This window comes from Erinaceus europaeus, chromosome 1 (assembly GCF_950295315.1).
Source record: "Erinaceus europaeus chromosome 1, mEriEur2.1, whole genome shotgun sequence".
NCBI classification, from domain to species: Eukaryota; Metazoa; Chordata; class Mammalia; order Eulipotyphla; family Erinaceidae; genus Erinaceus; species Erinaceus europaeus.
Genome location: NC_080162.1, coordinates 145,115,526 through 145,141,933, shown reverse-complemented (window position 1 = coordinate 145,141,933; position 26,408 = coordinate 145,115,526). Strand labels below are relative to the sequence as shown.

Sequence of the window (26,408 nt, the reverse complement as noted above, 5' to 3'; positions counted from 1 at the left end):
AGATGCTTTGTATATTTACTAATCTGTGTTCAGTCACTGTCATTGTCCTAAGAACATGCTCCTAGTCTATTGACATTTTTCTCCTAGTTTGATAAGTCATGTATAAAAATAATTCATAATTAGAAAACTAGCTATACTGTACATGAAGAAAGATAGCATCAATTGCTTTGTATCAGGAAGTAATATTAATACCAATGACCCTGAACATAGGTCTTTATAGTTGCATAATAAATATTTATCATGCTATATTGCTTATCAAGGTTTTTCACAAAGATTTCTCTGTTTCTAAAAGCTCAAATTAGGTTAGCAGTGTGGTTAGTTAGCATTTGCTTAAACTTTCCAAAAACATTGTTATAGTCACTCCCAGTTGCCAGTTGTTTTCTGGGGCTAAACAGTCCTGGTGTGCCTTACTTTTGACAAGTCCATTTTAAAGACCTTGTACAACCAGCATCATTGCTATTAAGACTCCTTTCTAAGCACACTGGATTTTAGTAGAAAGAGGTTCACAAAAGATTTCCTTTCATTTATTTATTTTACCAGAGAACTACATAACTCTAACTTATGGTGGTACTAGAGATTGAACCTGACACCTCTGATTCCTCAAAGCTTGAGAGCCTGTTATATAGATTGCTGTGCTGTCTGTCTGCTTAACCCCTCACAGGGTTTTCATATATCGGTGACAAGTTGTTGTGATTTTCACTTTTAGCCAGATGCAGAGTGCATGCATTCTGGATCATGATTACACAAGTACAGTGAGCTCTCTGTCAACTGTGAGCAGAGCCCCAATATAATCACAGATTTAGTCAGGGCGCTAATAGCATTCATTGCCAAACCTTTGTTGAAAATTTATTTTTTGTTTAGTTAGAACATGTCTCTTTTTTTATCCCCCTCCCATAGCTTGATCATGACTTAAAACATGCCCATGAACTCCGCCAGGCTGCATTCAAGCTATATGCCTCCCTCGGAGCTAATGACGAAGACATCCGGAAGAAGGTGAGTCTGGGAGAGGGGCGTCCCCCAGTCCTGGCAGCCAGCAGGCAGGGAGTGACGTCAACCTGAAAGTCGTGGTGAAGAGCACTAACCGTGACTGCTTGAATAGAATAAAGCAGAGTGACTTACAGGCATAATTGAAGAATGAATGGGACCCGGATTTGGTGGGCTGTTTGTTTTTAGAATATAGAGTGGCATGGCCGTGCTGGAATGATAAATAATTGACGTGCTTTTTTGTGTCATTAATATGGATCACTGTGTTGCACATCTTTGCATGTTTTCTGATAAAAATCAATTCTAGCACTGTGAAGCTTTAGTCACCTTGAAAGATCTAACACTAGAATTGTAAATGTTATTTATGGAAATACTTTCCAATGCCATTGGGACATTCAGATCTCTATTGTATATTGTTCTTTGATATGTGGCTTAGTCATGTTTGGACTTTTTTTTTTTTTTACTACTGTGCAAGTTTTGATGTGAATAAAATCTTTGTTGAATAATGATTTTATGTTTAGTGAGTGGTCATCTGAATTTTCCAGTCCCCTCACTCCCAAAATATATCACTGGTATAACACCTCTGTGTTGCTGCAGCTTAGTCTCACACTGAAATTCTGTTCTTTATGAGAATAGGTCTAAGTAGGAGACAGAATGTAGTGGTGAACTCTGAGCTGATTCCCTTCACAAATCAAAAGGATGGAGCTTACTATTCAAAAAGTATATCTAGTCTAGTAGCTTTTACACACAAATTTTAGGAACATTGGTAAATTAATCTTATGTTTTTATGAACCACAGTAAAAAGCAAATTGGGCATTATTTATGAATATGACAATTTATTAAATCCTGCCACTTATTTGGTATTTTAAGGAACTCTGACAGAAACCACAAAGTTTTGGGGGAGTTTAACATGATTCAGAAAAGCATTTCAGGCTTGAGGAAAAGAAGAGAATGAACTAACTGTAGATTTATTGAAATTAATGGAAAAGGAATAGTTCTTGAAGTAAATTGAAATAATAGCAGTAAGAATAGGTGTGTGTGTAGCTTTGGCTTAAAATCATTGTGAAAAACACAACTAAACTGAATGTTTTCCATGTATCTCAACTTAGTTTAGCTAACAGATGATTTTGACTTAAAGTGTTTTTAGTAAATGTCTTATGAAAAGTTCTTTTTGACACTGCTAAGCATTCAGTTGTAAACTGTCAATTCATGACAAACATACTAGCTATAAAATATACCCTATGTCTAAACATGGTTTATGGATATTGATGTTAATACCTTTTATTCAGTCTAGGTGCATGTGTATTGCAAGGGGAGAGACTTTTTATGGCAATTCACATAAAATATTTTTAAAGAAAATTTAACCTGACTGTATAATTTAAGTACATAATGATCTATTCTGGATGATTATTAGAGCCCTTTGGAAAGAGAAAAGTGTTTTGCCCATTCTTCTAGCTTAAGAAGGCCATGTAGACTGAAAGGGAGAGAGATAGGTGGGTCATATGGGAAAAGTAGGATGTCCGTTTGTACTTCTTTGTACTTTTTTGTTAATAAACTATTGTTTTGGAACTAATGACTTAATTTGTGGTATCATGTTGGAAATCCTTACAATATAATAGTCTGGTGGCCAATAGTCTATTAAAATTTGTATTCGTAATATGTATAACTTCCTGGTGAGATTAAGTCCTGATAATTTCTGTAGAAAGATGGCAAATAAAGAATAAGTTATTAATTATAGTTTTTGTGTGATAAAGATATTCTGACATTCTTATGTAACTGGGTTAATAGGGAGATAATTAATTTCTGGGAATATCAGTGTTTGAATACTTTATAGCAACTAACAAAAGAGAAATTGTAAAATGAAAAATATAAAGTACTTTTGTGATATAATCTTCATAAAAACAGTTCTTAGGAGTGGAGAATGCTTATTTTTAAGTGTGTGAAATATGATAAATAATACCATTATTCCTTTGGATACAATTATTGCTTTCTGTTCTTTGTTGAAATAATTTTTATTTACTTTCTCCATGAAACATTTTACATTTATGCCATTACATTTATACCTTTTTGGGTATAAATTCTTGAAGTACAATGCTTACTATTGGTTTACTTTTGAATATATGATTACCAAGGGGATGTTCAATTTACTGAATTAATGAGGCTCTGAAAGTGTTATAAACCCTCTCCTCCCAAAAGGCAGCAGAAAGACTTGTCTCTGAACAAAATTATGAAATTTTCAGTTAGTCTGCCTTTTTATGTGAAAATGGGAGTGCAGTTTCATAAGAATAGCAAGTTACATATCCTACAGCTTCCATTATGGTCAGTTAAGTAAATGAGAGAGAATAAAGAGAAGAAAACAAGTGCAAAGAGGAATAGAGACAAGAAGTAAAGAAAAAAGACAGAAGCCTTCTGTCATCACATGATTATGTATCTGTCTCTGTCTTTTATTGCCTCCAAAGACTTCTAAAGACCTATTGTGAACTCATTTCTGATGATTTCTTTTTGAAGCAGTAAATTGAATAATGAGTATGACTTGTAGTCCAGAGATTTATCACTCCTGCCATAGCACAGTGTTTGTGTATTCCCATGAAAAGAAGTCAACTGTGTAACTGTCTGTTGAGCCCAATAAATACTCATTATTTGTTAAATAAATACAGAAATGAAAATGTAGAAGTCTTACATAGAGTGACATTTCCTTTAAATATACCTGGGTCCTTCTTTAACCTTCTATGCAGAGTAAATTGGGTATTCTGTTCCTAACTTTGTGTCCTCTGTCACTCTGTGGCATACTTAAACTGTCCTTAATCTTCTGTGTTGGAGTCCTATCAGAGTGAAAGAGGGTGGTAAGAGCTGCAGGTGACAGTGGAAATTATTGCCATTGGCTGTGATCTGAAGATGGAGAAGAAGCCCACGAAAAGAGGAGGGACCACTATACTTGCCAGTAGTTTGTGGTCTGATCACATCAAACTTAGAATTCAAGGATTTGGGTCAGGGAAAACAAAGATAGAGGCAGGAATTGGGGGTATAGTGGAAGAAGGATCCAGAGCACATTAGTAATAATCACAATGACAGAAATACCAGGTAAAAATCATCTCTCCCACAAAGATGCCTAGTTTCTAATGATAGCCTTTACCATATATTGACAGAGATGCATAAGTTCAGTTAGTGAGACATTAAATAGGAAAGCAGTTAAGATACATGCATATGTTAACAAGTGACTGCAGGTAGTGGCATCTCCAGTCAGAATCCCCAGTCTCTGGGCAAGCAGTGCAAAGGTAGAGGTGGCAAACCTGTAATTCTTTTCTAACAAATCATTCTCATCATTTAATTGGTGCCTACTGATTAGAAATTTGTAAGGCTGGTCTCTTTGAACTAATTTATCCGCAGTAGCTGTAAAATGTAAAGTGAGGAAAATTGCTATTGACTATTAACTAAAATCAATAAAATTAAAAAACTTAATAGTTTTTTATTTTTGAGAAAAAGCATTACACTTTACAAATGTTTATTGTAGTGTTTGTTCCATTGTGGTATCTGACTAGTAACATGTTTCAGAAAGCTTGCCTCTTGAATTTGGAATACTTTTAGCTGGAGCTTTCTTTTGAGGAACTAGAATGTAAGCTCCACGAGTGCAGATATTTTTTCCCACTTAACTACTATATCACTAGTATCTATAGCATTATCAAATGTATAGTTGGCACTTAATAGATATTTGAAGGATAGATGGGTGGACAAATAGTTTTACAAATGCCCATATTGCAAAAGGGCATTAGTAAACACCTCTTAATTAAATTATACATGACTATTTGCAGTAAGAACTGTAAGTTTACTGGTGATTCTATAAATTCATGAAGAGAGTAGATTTAAGGGGGGGCCAGGCTATGGCGCACCTGTGCACTACAGTGCACAGGGACCTGGGTTCAACCCCCTGGTCCCCACCTGCAGGGGAAAAGCTTCACAAGTGTGGAAGCAGAGTTGCAGGTGTCTCTCAGTCTCTATCCAATAAAAATAAATATTTTAAAAAGGAGAGAGTATATTTAAGGTACAGGAAACGAACATCTGGCCATATATAGGCATGGAGGGAAAATGCAGGAAATTCCCACTTTTCAAAAGGCAGGCAGTCCTTACAGCATGTCTTCTGTTCACCTTGATAGATCAAAGAGAACATACTTTGTGGCATGGTACTTGCTTAACTTTGAAATAACTTTAGCTGTTATTATTCTTATTTTTAAAGGTTTTGTTTATTAACACAGGAAAGAGAGGGAAAGAGTGGGCCAGACCATCATTCTGACACATGCACAACCAGGGACCAATGTTTGAGTCACTGCACCACCTCTGAGGCCGATAGACATTATTTTTTAATTAGAAAAATGTTTTTTATAGATGTGTGATTTAAAAGTTTTTTTTTTTTTTTTTTTTTTTTTTTTTGCATTCACACAAGTCTGAACCTGGACCAATTTTATTTTCTTGGGCTAAAGGCATGATTTGCTTTATAGAAATTAGCCTGGACCTTGGAAATCAACACCTTCTTACTAAAGCGATAGACACCTGTGTAAAATACCTTCTCAGCTAATATCAATTTTGCATATATTGAACCGTATACACTGTGTAAATATTGTCTCATGAGTAGGAGAGCAGAAAAAGAACAGTGGAACAGTCTTAAAACTCAGCACTTCTAACCAAATGTCATTAAATAAAAAAAAGTTAGGAATGGGCATTAAGAATCTTTGTGGGCTCAAACAATTATTTTGGACCAATTAAAATCAGCATGGTATGGGAACTGGGCAGTGGCACACTCGGTTGAGCACCGGTTGAGTGCTGTTAGCGTGCAAGGACTGGGGTTCGAGCTCCTCTTCGCACCTGAAGGGGGAACTTCACAAGCATTGAAGCAGGTCTTCAGATGTCTGTCTTTCTTTCTCCCTCCATATACATGACTCCTCTCAGTTTCTGTCTGCCCTATCAAATGATAAAAGAAAAGAAAAAGGAAAAAATGGTTGTCGGAAGCCATGGATACATAATACTAGCTCCGAGCCCCAGCAATTACCCCGGTGGCAATTTTAAAAATCAGCATGATGTTATCAATGATGCTATCCTTAAACCAGTATGGAAGCTAGTAGTTTAATATTTTTGCCACTTTTAATTTTTTCTCTTACTTGTATTTTCAAGAGTAAAACAAAGGATCTTAAGTTTTTGGTTTTTCTGATAATTGTATAGTCAAGCAGTTTTAGATAACATATGAAGAAGGTAGCCACAGGTGGGTGAGATTTATTGTTTTTTCAAATGATTTTATTGGCAGAGATGATTTATAGTACAGTTCTTGACACGTGGGTACAATTTTTCATCTCCCTGTGATAGGTATTTATAGAACACATTCACCTCCAACACTTTCCACCACCATGTATCAAGATCCCCATCACCCTCTGCACTCATCCTCCCATCTCCTCGCCTCCCAGAGTCCTCTGCTTTGCTGCAATTGGAGTTTTTCTTTTTTTTCCTTTTTCTTCTTCTTTTTTTTTTTTTTGAGATGTATAGGCAGAAAACAGTAAATGGGAAACCAAGGAGAATGAGAATTTATCTTGTATCCACTCGCACCCCCATCCCCATACAAATGAAGAAAGCTGTAAGGATGGAATGTGTTTGAAATGCTCAGAATAGCAGCCCAGGAAGTGGTGCAATGGATAAAATACTGACCTCTCAAACAAGATGTCCTAATTTCACTGCTGTTGCATGTGCCGGAGTGATGTTCTGATTTTCTTTCTTATTCATAAGTCTTTGAAGCAGATTTTGTATGATGCCTGTAGTTGCTCAAAAAAAAAAAAAAAAAAGAAGAGGCATTATTAGAGGATATTTATGCTATAAACTACTCAAAACTGTTACTCATTCCAATAGAATATTTAACTTCAGATGCAAAGACTAATTTATCTCATAGTAATGACAATATGTTTTTAATTTTAGGTTTTAAAATTTTCCTAATATTTTGGTTTTCTGGAAATTAAATTGAATGCACAATATAAGTTAATAATTGATTAAAAGCATCAGAAACAGAGAAAAGTAAGGAGGCCAGATTCTAACTTTTATTATTTAAGCATAGTTGTCATATATCTTATTTTTTAAGGGAAAAAAAATCTTTCATATGAAACCGTATCCCAAATAGTATTGTTCAAAGTTTGAACAAATATAAATTCGTACTTTTTAGGTCAGTTTTTCTTAATATCTTTTAGCTGTCTCATTTGCTAAACATTTCATGTTGAACATTTTCACCATGTGTTCTGGCTTGCTTTTATTGCTAATTGATCTGGGTAACAATGCTATAAGTTTATATATTTAAAATATTTTGCAAAAGTTCATTGATTCTAAATACACACGTTAAAGTTACATTGACAATATTCTGTATTTGTCTCTGCCACAAAATCAGACAGGTTTTATGCAAATAATGAATCCTAAGCTTTAGCCTGCATGTTGAAATAAATACATTGAACATTTTGAAGGTCTTCAGTGGTACCACACAAGTGGTGCCCTTCAGGAGTTTGCTCTGAATAAGAACAAATTCATTCAGAATTCAGAATGCCTTGACTTAATCAGTGGTTAAAGTGTAAGTTATCTTCTTAAAGCTAATCTACCAAAGACTTTTAAGTGAATTCTGCAGCATTCATGCACAATGGTAAGTATTTCTGAAGAGTTACCTGGGACAGAACTAGGTTTCACCGCTTACCCGCAGTGTAACCACCCTTGACCTTCAGCACAATGAATGAAGCAAATCTGAGAGTGATAATGCTATGCACATAATAGAGGTATTTATGAAATCGAGTAAGGAAATTTCATTGCAGTGTTTCCATATATGGCACATAAAATATTTATATTATCATTTGTAGGATTGTAGTTACATAAACCCTAATATAGTTCTTACTCTTTTTGAAACTGAAAAGTACAGGTTATTTTCTTCTTTGTTTATAGTCTAATTAAAGATAGATGGCATACTGGCCAAGAAAGGGGCTAAGTTCTGATCTGACCTGCAGAACTAAAATTAGGTCTTCATTAGATTTTTAAGAATGTTTCATTTGGACCTTGAGGAAACCAAGCCTGTGGTAAAAGAACAGGACCTCTGCTTGTACAGTTTCCTATCACTAAAGTGGGCACAAGGTTGACAAACTATACCCTCTGTGAACTTACTGCACATTACTGCCAGTGCACTGAGAATCACTTTTAAATGTTGAAAAGTAAAAAAAAAAAAAAAAAAGTAATTCCTGACATATGCGCATTGTATTAGAAATTGGGCCCATACTAGTTTTCCCTCTAGTTTTATTGCAGTATGACTGACAGAATGTCCATGAGGTTTTCTTGAATTGCAGCCATGTTCATCTGTTTTTAAGTGTTCCTGTGAGTGGTTTTGCACTGAAATAGCAGGTGAAGTCGTTAGTTATAGAGTCATATGAACCTAAACTATGTACTGTTTGTCACTTCACAGAAAAACAAAAACCATAGCTGCCACCCTCTGCTAATAATGCTACATAGCCAAGTAGACAGTATTATAAAGCAGTTTGATGTACAGTGATGCTTCCCACTTTCCGCTTTGTACTGGATTATAGAGAGAATGGAGCCTCAGCAGAGCTGGGAGAAGGAGGGGTCAGTTGGCCTGACTTTCTGAAAGGAGAACATTTATCAAGTGCTGACAATATGGCATTGTCATTGTATATTTTCCTATATGTGAATTTCTTTGTTTGAATTTTTTGGCCACTCGACAGACCCCAAACAAGTTGGATTAATAAGCTATGACTTTTGGTGATGCTAGGGAATGTTAATTTACTAGACTCTGCACATTGGTTAACAAAATTGCTTGAACAAGAGTTTTTTCCATGCCAAAGGGGAAAAATTAAAATAAAAAATACCCCAAAAAACAGATCCAGTTTATTAAGGAAATACCTAGCCACTCTTTACTACAAAGTGTTAGGTAGTCCTGGGACATGCAAAAGAAAATTATTTAGATAGTTACATCAAAAGCAAGTTATTTAGATAGTTACAATCCATTTAGGAGACTGACTATATTGTAATGTAAGTACTTACTGTGTGCTGGGCACTGGGCTAAGTATTAGCGTATTCCTTGGAAGTTCATAAAACCCGTGAGATAGCAATTTGTGAATAAGCAGTTTGATCATAACCATCTACCCTGTTAAATGATAGCACCTACACCATATTCCAGTCTCTCTTAACTCTAAAACCTGTGCTCTTAATCATAATGTTACTCACATACAGTTAAATACCATGACTAGAGCCAAGTGATCTGAAATGATAGGACACTTCACAGGAGGATGTGGGCAGTCTCAGAATTGGCATAGTTGTAGAATGCTGAACTTGCAAGTGTGAGGTTCTGAATTCAGTCACTAGCACCGCATTATCTCATGAAATAAATACATCTTTAAAAAGAGAATTTAGTGAGTCAGGTGGTAGCACAGTGGGTTAAGCGCAGGTGGCACAAAGCACAAGGACCAGTGTAAGGATCCGGGTTTGAGCCCCTGGCTCCCCCACTTGCAGGGGAGTCGCTTCACAATCGGTGAAGCAGGTCTGCAGGTGTCTTTCTTCCCCCCTTTCTGTCTTCCCCTCCTCTCTCCATTTCTCTCTGTCCTATCCAACAACAACAGTAATAACTACAACAATAAAACAACAAGGGCAACAACAGGGAATAACAAATATTAAGAAAATCTTTTTTAAAAAGAGAATTTATTAGGATAAAGCACCAAATTCAGAAACTATGTCTTTTTTTTCTCTTCTTCAGCTTTCCGTATAAAAAAGTAAGGAAATACTTTAATTGTAGCATTTCCAATATGTTCAAGAAGAAGCAGAAGAAAGATGTGTAACTTGTGGGAGCTCACAGTTTAAAGCTACCTTACAAATTTAAACTTGAGGCTACATGTTGAAATCTTTGGGTCTTTTTGTAAAGATTACTCCCTTATCAGGCTATAATGTTAAGGACTGGAATGTTAGCTCCACAGAAGCAATACTTTTCAGGTAGTCAATGTTGCGCTTGATTATGCTGTGTACTTTGCCATTAAAATTGAGCCAGCCAATGTGTAGGATAATTAAGGCTATCACGTGTTCTTGAGCACAGAAGCAAGAGGACTGAGCTAGGCCATTGTCGGGCTGGTGTCGGGCTAGCTTCGAGGGCGGGAGACAGACGACCAGGGACTCATGGCTGAGCTTTACGGAATGCAGCACAATCTAAGCCAAGCTAAGTTACACTAAACTAAACTAAATTAAAAACTCACAATCCTGCCCTTATATATACTTGCCATGTAGGGTGTAAACAGGATGTGAGGTAGAGAGGGTGGAGCAAAAAAAGAGATTGGTGAAAATCAGGGTGTGACAAGGAGAGGGGGCGGAGCAGGTGAGAATTCTACCACTGAACCACCAATGCCCTGGAGGGAGGGTGGTGCTTAGTTAACAGTGGTTATGTAAATAGAATACAGTGTTAAGCAGGGGGGGATTAAACCAAATGAAGTAGAAGGGGTTTTTAGAAGCATACCAACAGGCCGTTGTGAATGAAGCAATGGCTTCATACAGGTCCCGGCACTGGAAAACAGCAAAGATGGGGGTAGATGGTGGGGGATGTCATACTAGTTCTGTCATCTGAATAATAATAATGATATTGTGTGTGTGTTGAAGGTCTAAGTCCACTAATCATGTAGACTATATATTGCCATTTAACTAATGAACTCTATAAAAATTGAGCTCATGCTGATAATTATTTTTTGATGGGGGAAGTACTGAGCTATTTTCAGACATTATAAGTATTACTGACATAGTGTGTTTATATTTTTGATCTTAGGGGAAGGAGAAATTGAATCAAGAAAGAACTTCCTCTTTTTTTTACAGCATGGAAAAGTTTAAAACTTTTGGAGTTTATGCCCAATACTGGTTTCATATAATTTACCCTATACTTATGAACATTGTAACTTGATAAGAGAATAATTATTAAAGTAAAACTCAAAGATTCCAAATGATGTCTCAAATTTAAATCTATAAGGAAGCTGTCTACAAAATAGAATACTGAGTAATAACTCTGTGATATCATTAGGTTTCAATATCAAAGTTTAGCACTCTAAGCACTTAACATAAGTAAAAGTTTCCCAACTGTTGAGAAGATAAAAAGAAAGACAGGAATTACAAAATACTTCTTAAAGAGGCTTAAAAGCAAAAATGAAATATAGAAACTTAAGAATGGGCCTGTCATCAGAACCCTGACCCTTTTATCCTCCACTCCTAATTTGAAGTGGCACTGTTCTGAGGTTTAGCCCCACAGGAGAGACTAAATATTGATACAGTTCAACCTTCAAGTTGAAAAGATCATAAAGAGAGCTCCATGCATATCAGCTTAACAGTGTTTTGCTTTTAGGTCTCTGAGAGGAGGAACACTTTGCCTCCTGCCTCCCAAGATGGGGGAAGCTAGAGAAATGTGATAAGAATGTGGGAGTGGGTAGCCATGGAAGAGTGGGAGAAGGAAAGAAATACTTTGTAAATTCTGTACTGAGAGTCCAGAACAAAATGTGTGGATGAGTGTTCAGTTCTAAGAGAAGCTGTGTGTCCTTAAAAAAAAAAAAAAAAAAGAGAGGCAGGGGAGGCAGGCAGGGTGGCTGGTTGGCTTTGGTAAAAAAAATTATTTCATTTTAAAAATTAATAAGAAAACTGTCAGAACAAGGCAAGGAGAATAGTAGCTTATGATTAGAGAAAGCATGTGTATATATATCACTGACAAAACCATAGTATATATAAGAGGGGTACAACTCAACACAATTCCCACCACCTGAACTCCGTATCCCATCCCTTCCCTTGATAGCTTTTAATCTCAAAAGAAATGGAGGCTTGTTACCTGCAAATAGTAATGTATTGTCCCATGTTGTTGATATCTGGTTAAAGCTAGCTTCTAGTTCTGGAATGGAAATCATATTATAAAGGGATTGAATTGAGAAATCACATTATAAAGAGATTGAATTGAAAAAGTCATCAGAACTCATTCTCTTGGTTTCTTCAGGGTTTTGTTTTTGTTTTCCTTCTCAGTGATTTGTATCCTCTGCACCTGAGCATTTGTACCCTCACTTAAGCTGAATTGTTGATTTGTCGTTTTCTGTGTTGGAAGCTCTGTGAATTGTATCTTCCCCAAACCCCAGTCATCAGCTTAGGTTATCAGTGATGACTACACTTGTTTCATTCAGATCTTTATTGGTCTAGCATGTGAGTACATAGTTCTTCTTTCTTGGCTTATAAAGTCAGATCTCTGCTAAGTCTAAGCACAGATCTCATCCTTAAGAACAATGAGCAGAGAGGACCTTGTAATAGGAATAAGAAAATGTGGTGAAGTCTCAGCTCTGCCTCAGTTTATCTAGAGAACCTTGACTGATGGTTTACTCTTTTCAAACTCCAGAGATCTCATTGATTAACTAAAATAATTCAATGAATTTATTTCTGTATAAGTACCGCACGCTAACTGATTGTGCCACTGGAGCTCAATGATGAGTTCATTTCTAAAACCTTCCAATTTTTAACCTTTAACAACAACAAAAATGAACAGCTCTAAGTGTGCTCAGTTCTTTCCAGTAGTTCCATCTGCTTATGCAGATAAATGCCACACATAAGAGCACAGTGTTCATATTGTCTTCCCAGTTGTCCCTGCTGAGGAGCAAGCACTGCAACTACCCTTGCTTGATTCATGGAAGGCCATGGTTTTTGTTAGTTTCTTTTTTCTCACCACTCCTATCACCAGAAGTCTGTGTCCCCACCCTCACCCCCATAGATGGCCATTATAGTTCAACCATACTCTTAGATACAGGTTGACCTTTTTTTTTTTTTTTTTTTTCGTATTTGTATGCTCAATTCTCTAAACTCCATATATGAGTGAAACCATTCTGTAGTTGTCCTTACCTCCTTACTTGGTTCACAAAGTATAATCTTCTCTAATTCTATCCACTTTATCCCAAAGGCCACAATATTATCTTTTTATTGCTCCATTGAATATATGTCCCATAATATTTTTTTATCCAGTCATTTTTTTGAAGGGCATTTTGGTTGTTGACAGGTTTTTCCTATTGTGAATAAAGCTGATATGAACTTGGGGTGCATATATCCCTTCAAATCAGTGTTATGATATCTTTTAGGCATATGCCTATTCGTGGAATTGCTGGATCATAAGGTATTTCCATGTTCTTTATAATGGCTGCACCAATTTGTACTTCTACCAGCAGTGTAGTAGGGGTCCTCTCTCTTTCACATCCTCTCCAGCACTTCATCTTCTCTTCTTTTATTGATGGAGCCCATTCTCGCAGGTGTGAGGTAGAATCTCAGGATAGTTTTAATTTGCATTTCTGTAATGGTAAGTGAATTAGAGCATTTCTGCATATGTCTATAAGCCATGCATATCTCTTCTTTAGAGAACTATCTATTCACATCTGCATATTCGTATCCACTTTTTTATCGAGCTCTTCTTTTTTCTTTTTGTTGAGCTGTAGGAGTTCTTGATAGATATTTGATACAACCTCTTGTCTGAAGTATAGTATGCAAATATTTTCCCATTTGTTAAGTTTCCTCTATTCTTTTTTTAAAATGATTTTTTAATATTTATTTCCTTTTTGTTGCCCTTCTTTTCATTGTTGTTGTAGTTATTACTGTTGTTATTGTTGGATAGGACAGAGAGAAGTGGAGAGAGGAGGGGAAAACAGAGAGAGGGAGAGAAAGATAGACACCTGCAGACCTGCTTCACCACTTGTGAAGCGACTCCCTTGCAGGTGGGAAGCCAGAGTTCAAATCGGGATCCTCATTCTGGTCCTTGCACTTTGCGCCACATGCGCTTAAGCTGCTGTGCTACCACCCGACTCCCATTTCCTCTTTATTTTTACGGAATAATAGTGAAAAGAGACCATACCACCAAAGCTTCCTTCAGTGCAGTGGAGGCTGGGCTCAAACTTGGGTCACATGCATAGCAAAGCTGCACACTATCCTCACTGCAGGTGTTTCTCCCTTTCTATCTCCCTCATCCTCTCAATTTCTGGCTGACTCTATCAAATAAAGATAATTTTTTAAAAAGCTAAAATTATTTAAAAAAGAAAAACAAAGAAAATGGGAGTTGAAGACTGGTGGTGGTATAGCTGCATGAGGACTCAGGTTCAAGCCCCCAGCCATACCAGGAAATGGCAGGGGGTGGAGGGTGGGGATCAATGATGTCTTTTCTCTATCAAAAGAAAAATGGGGTTGGAGGGCAGGAATGGCTACTGTGAGTGATAGAGTCATGCAGACACCAAGCCTCAGTGATAAACCTGGTGACAAAGAAAGGAAGAGAGAGGAGAAAGGGAATTTGGGGGCTAGAAGTGACAATGAAGACAGAGTAGAGGTGTGTGAGGCAGAGTCAGGTCAGGTCTGGTCTAGGGTGAGGAGTAAAAGAGTTCCACAGCTAAGTTTTCTTGAGCCCAGCAAAGCATTATGTATGTGGTAGTTACCATTCCTGCCCCACAGCCCAGTGTGGCCTCTACCTTTATCCAGCCCTCCTTTTAGCTATTCCTGTTTAACTCAGACACCCTAAGACCTCCCCACCCCCTCCTGTGCTGACACCTTTCAGTTCAGTCTTGGTCAGCGATCCTCGTACAGTGGACACAATCTGAGAGACTTTGGAGTCCCACCCCAAGGAATCTAATTTTATTTGCTCGTTTTTTTTTTTTTTTTTAAGTCCCTTTTTAAAAAGTTCCCCCAGATGGTCTTTCTGCATGTATACCCAGCCAGATGTTCTCCCAGGTGAGAGTAGTGACTAGGTGGCTTTGCCCAGGTGGGGGCTAGCTGACCAGGCTGGGCACAAGCTCTCCTAAGCACAGCCAGGTTTAAGGTCTTGAGTCTGCAGGCCAGGTTCTAGGCTAAGCTCCCAGGCTCTGTATTAGCCAGAATCCATCTTTTCACAAATTGCCTGGAGTGACCATAGTCATGCCTACAGAAAGGTGAGGATATATCAGATAATGCCACATGCTTAGCACAATGCCTGGCACGTAGAAGTACTCAGCAGATAGTAGCTGTTAATGTCTGTGCTGTGAATACATTTGCACTTTATTCTCTAGCTTCAATCAGATGTATTAGCCCAACTGGCCACTCCGGCATCTGACACTGTATTTCTAATACACTGTTTCTCTGTAGGGTCACACAAGGTAAATCTGATTTCTTCTTTTACATATTTGTTTTGTCTCTACACATTAATTACTGAATAAAGAAATAAGGTATAGGATTTTTTGTTTGTTGTTGTTTTTTTAATTTTAGGAAAGTTTCCTCATGAGATGTTGCCAGTCTTGCTGCTACAATAAATATGGGGCAAGGGCTATTTTTTTTTAATGTTTAATCTAGTTTCAATTTGTTGGGTAAGAATATTAACCAGAAGGAGGTGGCTGTATAAGAAACCTGCAGATTTTATTTCATAAGGTGTGAGTATATCTGATTTTTCTAGACCCTCATGCTCGCAGGCCCTTGCCCAATGGAAGTTCGGTTATATCTTTTACTTTTTCTAAAGATTTTATAGGCAACATACCTGCAATACTAGTGCCATTTAATTACTGTTTTGAGTGGGTTTAAAAACAGCAAAGCAGTCAGTCTGGCAGGTCCTTATCGAGGTGGCCCTACCTGTCCCCACCACAAAATGATTATCCCAGAGGTAAAAACTGGTTAAAAGCAATCTTCAACTTTCGTAGTGGGCTTTAGCAGACTTGCATTTACAAGCAGTGAAGTTATCATCTTCGTGTTGTTATTTATGCAGCATTAACCTTTTTCTCCAGATCATTGAGACTGAAAATATGATGGACCGAATTGTGACTGGCTTGTCTGAGTCTAGTGTCAAGGTGCGGTTAGCTGCCGTCAGGTATGCGCTTTAAATGGTCTGCATAAACATCCTTTGCGTGTGTTTAACCTCCTTTCTTTCCAGACCTTCCATGAATAAACACAGAATCCAAATGTTACTGTCAAAAGTATGCTCAGGTGAATTCCTACCGGGGGTAATAACACTATTTAACAGAAACTCTGGCCACAAAAGTAGTCTGGAGTAGTTGAATTCACAATGTCTATAGAATATCCTTGAAGTGTGTGCTAGTGAATGTGAATTGCCAGTTTTTGAGTAAAAGCTTCAACTTCTTGTGAAGCTAACTTTGATTGTTCTTTGTAGATGCTTGCACAGTTTATCTAGATCTGTGCAGCAGCTTCGAACAAGTTTCCAGGATCATGCTGTATGGAAGCCTTTAATGAAGGTAAGTTGTAATGGTCAGTGGGTGACACCCATCCCCGGCCTAGGAAAGTGTCTAATGTTCTGAGTGTCTTTAAATCTACACACGTGTTCCTGGGGCCAGCACCTCATACCTCACAGGGAAGTACACACGCACAAGTCCATTGCTTCCTGGCAGACTTTTTATATTTAATATTTGATTTAGTATTTACTTATTTTGAGAGAGAGAGAGAGAGAGAATGATTCAGATAGAAAAACCATATCTCTGCTCAGCTCTTGCTTATGGTGGTGTTGGGACCTGAGAGTCTCAAGCATAACAGTCTTCTGCATAACCATTATGCTGTTTCATCAGCCTCCTCCCCCCTGTCAGAGAGAGAAAGATGCTGCAGTCCTGTGGAGCTTCCCCTGGTGCCACGGTAGCTCCCATTTGGTGCTGAGTTCCTAACCTGGGGCCTCCCACATGGGAAAGCAAGTGCTCTACTTGGTGAGCTATCTTCAGCCTTACACCTTTCATAGTAGCCTAATTTTGACGTAACAATTTATCTAACCATTCAAGACTTTTTTAAAATTTATTTTCCCTTTTTATTGTTGTAGTTATTATTTGTTGTTGTTGATGTTGTCCTTGTTGGATAGGACAGAGAGAAATCGGGAGGGGGGGAGGGGAGAAAGACACCTGCCATTCAAGACCTCCTTTTTCCCCCAAAGAACTTTCCAGATACTTTCACTGGTGCCATTTCTCTGATTGCTCCACCTAGTGTTCCCATGAATCAGAATTGGAGCAGTATGTGGTGTCTGGTTGGTTCTGCCTGGGAAAAGATTTGGTGAATAGTCTAGAAGAATTTTGTGTTTGGGTCCATGTGACTGTAATTACTCTTTTGTTGCACATTTCAAGTATACTATTAAAAACTTGGAATCAAATCATTTACTTTTAGTTTCTTCTTAGTTTAAGGGTTATTTGCATGTCTACTTCCCCCTCCCCTTTGCTTTTTCATGTTTTCTTTTCTTTTGGAGTATGGGATGTTTGTGCTGGGGATCTTGCCCAAGCAGGTGCTATATACACCTGAGCTATGGCCCAAGCCCTTAATTTGTTTGTCTTGCTTTTAACTGCTGGTTAGCAAATGGCAGGAATGCAGGCATTTATTTCATTAACATTTTTATTTTTGGTTATTTTACTCTTATTTTGGTGAAATGTCAACTTCTGGATTGCACACTATATACTACACTGCTGCATCCTAAAAGTGTCATGACTTTCTTTTTAGTTTTAGCATTATTTTGTTTTAACTAATTTAAAAATAAATTTATAAAAGCACATTAATCTCTATAAAATCCTATTTTTTTTTCAAACACAGCCACTTTTCAAAGCCGTGGTAGAAGCACTTACTTATTTCAACCAATAATTCTTAGTAGATACAATTTACTTCCTTCCTTCCTTCCTTCCTTCCTTCCTTCCTTCCTTCCTTCCTTCCTTCCTTCCTTCCTTCCTTCCTTCATCACTGGAGCTTCATTGACTTTTTGAGATAAAAAGGGAGAGAGAGGGAGTCGAGCGGTAGTGCAGTGGGTAAAGTGTAGGTGGCACAAAGCACAAGGACTGGCGTAAGAATCACGGTTCGAGCCCCCGGCTCCCCACCTGCAGGGGAGTCGCTTCACAGGTGGTGAAGCAGGTCTGCAGGTGTCTGTCTTTCTCCCTCCCCCCGTCTCCTTCCTCCTCCATTTCTCTCTGTCCTATCCAACAACGACAACAATAATAACTACAACAATAAAAAGGGCAACAAAAGGGAATAAATAAAATTTTTTTAAAAAATCTTGAAAAAGAGAGAGAGATGTGTGGGTGTGAGGGAGGGTATAACAGCAGAGAAGCTTCCACCAGTACGATGGGGCCAGAATCAAGTCCGAGTCATGTGCATGGCAAAGCAGGTGCACTATCCAGGTGATCTATTTTACCAGTCTGGTTATTTTTCTTACATTATAAGCATTCATTTAGCACCCATTTTATATTTTATGTACTATTTGGTTGATTTAGGCTGGGATAAACTAGAATATATATATATATAATTTCTTCAAGAACCTTAAATTTGTAGCCTGGGAGGTGGCACAGTGGATAAAATGTTGGGACTCAAAAGCACAGGCTCTGAACTTGAACCCTAGCGTTGTACATGCTAGAGTGATGCCACTGGTCTCTTCCCAATACTCTCTCATAAATAAGCAACTGATTAAAAATAAAAAGAATTGGGAGTTGGGCGGTAGCGCAGCGGGTTAAGCGCACGTGGCGCAAAGCGCAAAGACCGGCATAAGAATCCCGGTTTGAGCCCCCGGCTCCCCACCTTCAGGGGAGTCGCTTCACAGGCGGTGAAGCAGGTCTGCAGGTGTCTGTCTTTCTCTCCCCCTCTTAGTCTTCCCCTCCTCTCTCCATTTCTCTCTGTCCTGTCCAACAGTGACAACATCAGTAAAAACCACAATAATAACTACAGTAAAACAACAAGGACAACAAAAGGGAATAAATAAATATTAATAAATAAAAATAAAAAGAATCTTAAATTTGTTGGCAAGAAAGTAATAAAGATCCTAAAAAGTGGTCACAAGCAATGGCAGTGGGTTTTCCAAAGAATACAGGGGCAGCCTTGAGTTGGAATGGGACAGCCTTAAGGTTTGTGTGGGGTATGCAGCTGCTGGAAGGACATGGCAAGGCAAGGGAAGGTGCTTGGGTCTAGAGAGGATGTAGTAGAGGGTGCATATCCTATATGAGATTTGGTCTTTATCAGCTAGCTGAAAAGTTACAAGGACAGTAAAACGTATGTCTCGAGAAGTGCTTCTGTTTCGTCACTCTTGCTTATTCTTGGCAGCCCAAGACTTGATCTAACTGGACACAGGTAACATATTTCACTGAATTTTTGTAGGTTGATACATTTCCAATCTCTGTATCTAGAGTTCCCTTGGATTCTTTGAAAAATCATAAATCTGATCACAGCACAATCTCAAATACAAAGAATTTAGATGAACTGAATGTACTGGAGAAGTCTTCTCACCTAGAATCTAGAAAAGAACAGGTTCTGGTCATTGCTAATGGTACTAGCACTTATTATTGTGCTGTGTTGTCCTCTGAGTTCAGTGCACTTGGGTACATGAATGTCCATGGCAGCTTACTGTTTACTTACTGTGCCTGATAGCAGCAGGGGACTATGACAATAAATTAAGCTTTCAAAAGCTCTGCTTACTCATTGCTGTGTGCCAATTACTATTCTAAAATATAATCATCTGTTAATTCTCACAATAACTATTAATTAACTCTTAATTATTATCCATTTTACAGCTAAGGATTTCATATACCTCTCGTGATTTGACTGAAATGTGAACTCAGGCTGCTTTTTTAAATGAATTTTAAAAATATTTTATTTACTGATTTATTGGGTAGAGACAGAAAGTGGAGGGAGGAGAATTGGGCCAGGACTGTGCGATTCCAGCCCTCAGTACCAGGTCCTCATTTGAATACCCAGCCTGTGCAGTAAGTTTGATCCATATGTGCCCCAGTCAAGCACTTCCAGAAGCACACCAGAAAGTCACAGACCTAAGTGCAGTTCAATGGTTTCAGAAATGTCCTCACTGGACAGAGTATTAGGAACTAACTTGGCCCCAGAATTTTCCACAGAGTAGTGACTTCTCTTTGACTTCTTTTATTTCCTTTCCTTTGGAGCAACCGTTTTCCAGGCAGTGAAGTTGTAGTTTCTCCAGCAAGATAGATGTGAGAGCCTTAGTCCCTTATAGTTACAACACCAGGTGAATTTTGACAGGATATCAAGGCTGCCTCTCCTGCCTCTCCAGTATGAAAAATCTGGCTGAGAGAAATTGTTTTTGTTTAGTTTTATGATATTACCTTGGTTCCAAACCATTAATACTATTCCCCCTTTTAATTCCCTAGGTCTTACAAAATGCACCAGATGAAATCCTAGTAGTAGCATCTTCCATGCTGTGTAATCTTCTCCTTGAGTTTTCTCCAAGCAAAGAGGTTAGTATTAATTTTCTCTTCCTGGGTGTTATATTCTCTACCTTGAACTTAATCAGGTAATTTCATAGTAGTTAACATTGAAATCTGAGATTTGGACTTAAAAATTTTGTTTTCTTGGTTTTGAGGTAAGCTTAGCTTCCAAGACTATATATGCTTTAAAAGTTCAACTTTACACCTCTTCAAAATATATCACTACACCACACCTAAGTACACACAAAGCACAAATATTCTTGCAGCACAAAAGTCTGTTGGAACCCCTCTCTGCCCCAGGAACCCTCAGTTTTATAGTCTGAGTCTAAAGGCTTTTCTTCACTTGACTGCTTGTTCCCCTGGCTTAATTTCTGTATAGACCTCCTATAAGTGAGAACGTTCTTTATTTTCCATTTGTATATGTTCCTTTAGTACTTCTTATAGGGCTGATTTACAAAAGTTTTTGATGAATTATGTGATTGGAGAAGGGGGAAAGTTAAATCATTTTAAGGTCTTTTTTTGGGGGGAGGCATCATTTTTCCCTTCTATGCCTGTCATGTTAAGCTTGTTGAAATGGTATTGAAGATTACAGTCAGACTTAACTGCCTATAAGTTTAAATATAAGAATTATACAAGTAAGAAGACTTTTTCAAAATTGTCTTTATTAGATATAAATCCAAACTCAATTTTGTAAGTCAAAATTACTAGTAATTTCAAGGAGGTAACTGCTGGCATCAAAAATTAATCTTATTAATGATTGTTAATATTTGGAGAAACATTAGATGTAGTGATGTTTATTTATTATGTTATAAATTATTTTACTCTGCGTTCTTTCAGTAGTAGGTAAAAATAAAATTGGCTAGTCATAAACAGATTTAGACACTTTATTGTGCATTTGTTATGTACTGTTTTTTTTTTATATATATTTTACTTATTTTGAACAGAGACAGAAATTGAGGAGTAATGGGGAGGGGATAGAGGGAGAAGTGAGTGAGAGGTCCCTGTAGCATTGTTTCACCATTCATAAAGTTTCCCTCCTTGCTGGTGGGGAGCTGGTCTTGAACCCAGGCCCTTTCATATTGTAATATGTGTGCTGAACTAGGTACACCACCACAATGTCTGTTGTGCATTTACTAGTCTCATTTTTATTTTATTTTATTTCATTTTATTGTAAATTTCTTTACTGCATTGTAATCCCTGCTGACATTTTATTGGTATTAAGAAAGTCAGAAAGGGAAGGGTGAATGTGTGATTATCTTACTCATGGACAGAACTTAAGAAACAAGAACCTAAAAGGGGAAACAAAGTTAAACTTGGGCTGGTTTTGCACCAAAGCAAAGCATGCCGGGGATAAAGGAGAAGGGATAGGGTTGAGGAAAGAGGAGTTTCGTGGTCCTGGTCCTGGTACCTGATGGGAAAGGACCAAAGTCAGGCATGAGAGTATCTTGCAGATGGCAAGATGGGAGATTTACCCATTTGCCAACATCTGTACTATAAACTATTAACTTCTCAATTAAAAGGGGGTGGGAGAGATTACTTTTTTTTTAAGGTGGTAGTTAGAGACAGTTATTCAACAAGTGAAAATTTTGGAATGTAAGGGGAGAGACTTTTTTTTTTTTTTTCCCAGACAAAGGGACAAGGTAAGATATCTTTTCTCCTCTGTTCCAGTGGTGGGTGTTTTGGCCTGACTTGGGTTGGGAGGTGGCTTCGGGCACAGACTCATTAACATGATTGATATTTAAAGTTAATCATAAAATGTAAAGGTATAGTTTAAATGTCAACTTCTCAGAATTGATGACTGTTTAGTAGTTATCCAAGAAACTGTGACATAATTAATACACATGAAAATGTTAAAGGTAAAGGGGCACAGAGTATGGGCTCTACTCTCAGCTGACTTGGAAAAAGAGAAATAATGTGAATATGGGTATAAGGACAAGCAGTAATAATAAAACAAGCATGGGGAAATGTTGAAAATGGGTAAATCTGGGAGAATCCTTATTATTTGTCTGTTTTAATGAGAGAGCAGAGGACTGCCCCATCATTACAGATGAGATCAGGTATGTTCAGGATGGTATGGCTATAGTTGCCCCATCATTACATGTGATGCGATGTAATGGTGCTGGAGATCTAGACTGGGGCTTCTCCTGTACAAGGCATGTATTTAAACCACTCAGCAGCTTCCCTGGTCTGCTTTTGTACTATTCTTTTTGTTGTTTGTTTGTTTGAAAGATACATTTATTTATAACCAGGGCACTGCTCAGCTCTGGCTTATGGTGGTATAGGGACTGAACCTTGGGACCATAGAACCTCAGGCATGAAAGTCTTGCATAGCTATTATCTTATTCTCAGGCCCAATCCTTGTGTTATTCCTTCCTTCTTTCCTTCTTTCCTTCCTACCTTCCTTCCTTCCTTCCTCCCTAGCCCTCTTGTATTCTTCTTGATAGATAACTTTTAAGCTTATACTTACTTCAAAATAGAAAGTAGAAAGATAAACCTAAACATATAAGTAATTTGCATAAGAGTATTATACTACCTTTTTGTGCATCTGCCCTTTTTCTCAATACATACTTCTGAATTAATTAAGATACCCCCCCATATTTGATTTGTTATTAATAGTGGGTTACCCACTAGGGAAAGATAGAAACTGGCTAGGAGTATGGATTGACCTGCCAATGCCTGTGTCCAGTGGAAAATCAATTACAGACCTTCTGCACCTCAAAAAAGAAAATTTTGGTCCATACTTCCAGAAGGGGAGATATGTTAGGGGAAGATGAACAAAGGACCCTGAACTCCAACTTCATCAGGACCCAGGGAGAGAATGGGGGCTGGGCATGTGAAATGGACACTCAGAAGTAGTAGGTGTGACTTAGAAAGGAAGAAAAGGAAGGACCATAGGAAAAATGGGCATGGAAAAATGGTGTATTATACCAAAATAAAAGACTCTGGGGTGGGGGGACTTGGGTCCTGGAACATGATGGCAGAGGAGGACCTAGAGGGGGTTAAATTGTTATGTGGAAAACTGAGAAATGTTACACATGTACAAACTACTGTATTACTGTAAACCACTAATTCTCCCAATAAAGAAAAATATTGAATTATTAAAAAAAGGAAAAAGTGGGCAAATATATAAAAATATAGGTAGATAGTTAAAGAAATAATAGTCAACCCATATCTGTGATCTTGGGGGAACTAATGCAGTTTTCAGTAGAGGGAATGGGGACACAGAGCTCTGGTGTTGGGAAAGGTGTGGAATCTTATAATTTTATAAATCAATATTAAATCACTAGTAAAAATTTTTTTTAAAGTGAGTTACAAGATTGTAAGATTAAAATATAGTTTCACACCACATCCACCACCAAAGCTTTGTGTCTCACCCTCTCACTTCCCAAAGATAACCACCATAGTTCTCACAAGTCTAATTAAGATGCTTTTCAAATCCACTTGACTTTTTATTTGTCGGAAATGATAAAGCAGTCCTTTAAGTATTGACTTAGAAATTATCTATCAAGACTTGTCTTTAGCTAAGTATGATAAAGTAAGTGTTCAGCATAAAACTTGCTCTGTTAAGTATAAAATATGGTACAAATGTAAAAGTATAAGACTGTTTTGTTCATTTAATTTACTACAGTGAAAATAGCTCTAAGGGATGAATTCCATAGCAGGTCTGGAATAAGACTGACAGTTTAGAGGGAGGAAGTTTGGTTATCCGAATTCCATTCTAAACTAGCCATATTACTTCACAGTCACAGCCCGTGGGAGGGATCCTAGTTATCAAGAGAAATCCTAATCTATGTATTTCTCGCATATTCTAGTAAGAAATAGTATTTATTTCTTTTATATATATATATTTCTTTATTAGGGAATTAATGTTTTACATTCGACAGTAAATACAGTAGTTTGTACACGCATAACATTTCCCAGTTTTCCATATAACAATACAACCCCCACTAGGTCCTCTGTCATCCTTTTTGGACCTTTATTCTCCCCCCCACCCCCCTACCCCAGAGTCTTTTACTTTGGTGCAATACGCCAATTCCAGTTCAGGTTCTACTTGTGTTTTCTTTTCTGATCTTGTTTTTCAATTTCTGCCTGAGAGTGAGATCATCCCATATTCATCCTTCAAGAAACAGTATTTCTTATTACTCTAGCTGTACATTCATTCGCACTGTCCTCTGAGGCTCTGTCACTCCCTGGTATATGGTGCTTACATTTCACTGAGTCTTCCAGGACTACAAAGTAAAAGAGAATTACAGGGGTACAGGGGTTATTTTAGTTTTTTTTTTTTCCACTTATGACTCTTCTTAAAGTGGTTTTTTTATGTTTGCCTCACTAAAGCATTATAAAAGGTGCTTGCACTTGGATAAAAGAGGGAAGCAGTATGCCAGTAAAACATAAACACCTTTACTTTTCAAGCCTAACTTTAACACTGTCTTTTTCCTTTCTAACCATAGCCAATTTTAGAATCTGGAGCCGTAGAACTACTTTGTGGATTAACCCAAAGTGAAAATCCTGCTTTACGAGTAAATGGAATTTGGGCTTTAATGGTATGTTCACAATTTGTGTGTGTATGTCACTATTTACAAAAAGAATAGAGCTATTAACAAAACTAAAGATTGTGTTATTTGAAATGTCATTTTAAAAAATCTTGTCATTTAGGCCCAGTTTTCTAATGACCTGAGAATTAGAAAACTTGATATTTTACTTTTGGGATTTAAATGTAAGCAAGGTGTTTGGCTTTTGTGTACTTCAGTTCTCCTATGTATTATTAAGAAAAATTAACCGGTACACCCAAAGAGACCTCCCACAGAATGGGAGAAGATATTTACATGCCTCACATCAGATAAGAGGCTAATAACCAAAATATATAAAGAACTCACCAAACTCAGCAACAAGAAAACGAATGACTCCATCCAAAAGTGAGGAGAGGATATGAACAGAATATTCTCCATAGAGGAGATCCAATAGGCCAACAAACATGAAAAATGCTCCAAGTCATTGATTGTCAGAGAAATGTAAATAAAGACAACAATGAGATACCACTTCACTCCTGTGAGAATGTCATACATCAGAAAAGGTAGCAGCAACAAATGCTGGAGAGGTTGTGGGGACAAAGGAACCCTCTTACACTGCTGGTGGGAATGTAAATTGGTCCAACCCCTGTGGGGAGCGGTCTGGATAACTCTCAGAAGGCTTGAAGTGGACCTACCCTATGACCCTGTAATTCTTCTCCTGGGGATATATCCTAAAGAACCCAACACACCCATCCAAAAAGATTTGTGTATACCTATGTTCATAGCAGCACAATTGCTAATAGCCGACACCTGGAAGCAGCCCAGGTATCCAACAATGGATGAGTGGCTGAATAAGCTGTGGAACGATGGAATACTACTTAGCTATTTAAAAATGGTGAATTCACCTTCTTCACCACAGCCTTGATGCTTTCTCTCAATACGGTAGATCTTTTACTCCTGGGTGGAGCTTGAAGACTTAACATGAGTTAAGTGAGATAAGTCAGAAAGAGAAGGATGAATATGGGATGATCTCTGAAGGGAAAACACTAAGCAAAACTTGGACTAAAGTTGGTGTATTACATCAAAGTAAAAGACTCTGGGGTAGGAGGTTGGGAAGAGGGTTCAAGTCCTGGAACAGGATGGCAGAGGAGGACCTAGTGGGGGTTGAATTGTTATGTGGAAAACTGGGAAATGTTATGCATGTATAAACTACTGTATTTTACTGTCAACTATAAACCATTAATCCCCCAATAAAGAGATTAAAATAAAGAAAAACGAACTGATATTGAAAGTCAATTAATTATAGGAAAAGAAGTTTTCTGCATTGTGAATATGCTAATGCCTGAATAGACCTTTATTCTGTATAGCAGATTTGTGAAATAAGCTAGAGAGTATTAAATGAGGGTTTGTTGCTGCTGCTGTTTGATATTGTGTGTGTGTGTGTGTGTGTGTGTGTGTGTGTGTGTGTGTGTGTCACTCCCAAGACTTCATTGGACTGCTCTATTTCAGCTAGAAAGAGAGAGAGGGAGAGAGGGAAAGATACCATAGCACTGAAGCTTTCCCAAGTGTGACAAGACCTGTGCACAGACCTGGGTCACATGCATGTACTTGCTTTGCCATGCAATCACTGACTTAAAAAACATCCTGGGGAAGAGCTTTAAGAAAGAGAAATATTGGGAGTCGGGCAGTAGCACAGTGGGTTAAGCGCACATGGCGC

The 26,408-nt window shown here is 37.8% G+C and overlaps 1 protein-coding gene across 5 annotated transcripts in view; it reads left to right on the top strand.

Annotated features, from left to right (window-relative positions):
• Nucleotides 1-26,408, top strand: part of ARMC8 (armadillo repeat containing 8) — a 120,793-nt gene that overhangs the window by 71,213 nt on the left and 23,172 nt on the right. For all 5 annotated transcript variants that reach the window (XM_060196735.1, XM_060196742.1, XM_060196750.1 and 2 more), the window contains 5 exons: nt 898-993; nt 15,771-15,853; nt 16,154-16,235; nt 20,124-20,210; nt 24,632-24,724. In XM_060196735.1, coding sequence (XP_060052718.1) covers nt 898-993; nt 15,771-15,853; nt 16,154-16,235; nt 20,124-20,210; nt 24,632-24,724 — 441 coding nt within the window. The remainder of the gene's footprint in view (nt 1-897; nt 994-15,770; nt 15,854-16,153; nt 16,236-20,123; nt 20,211-24,631; nt 24,725-26,408) is intronic.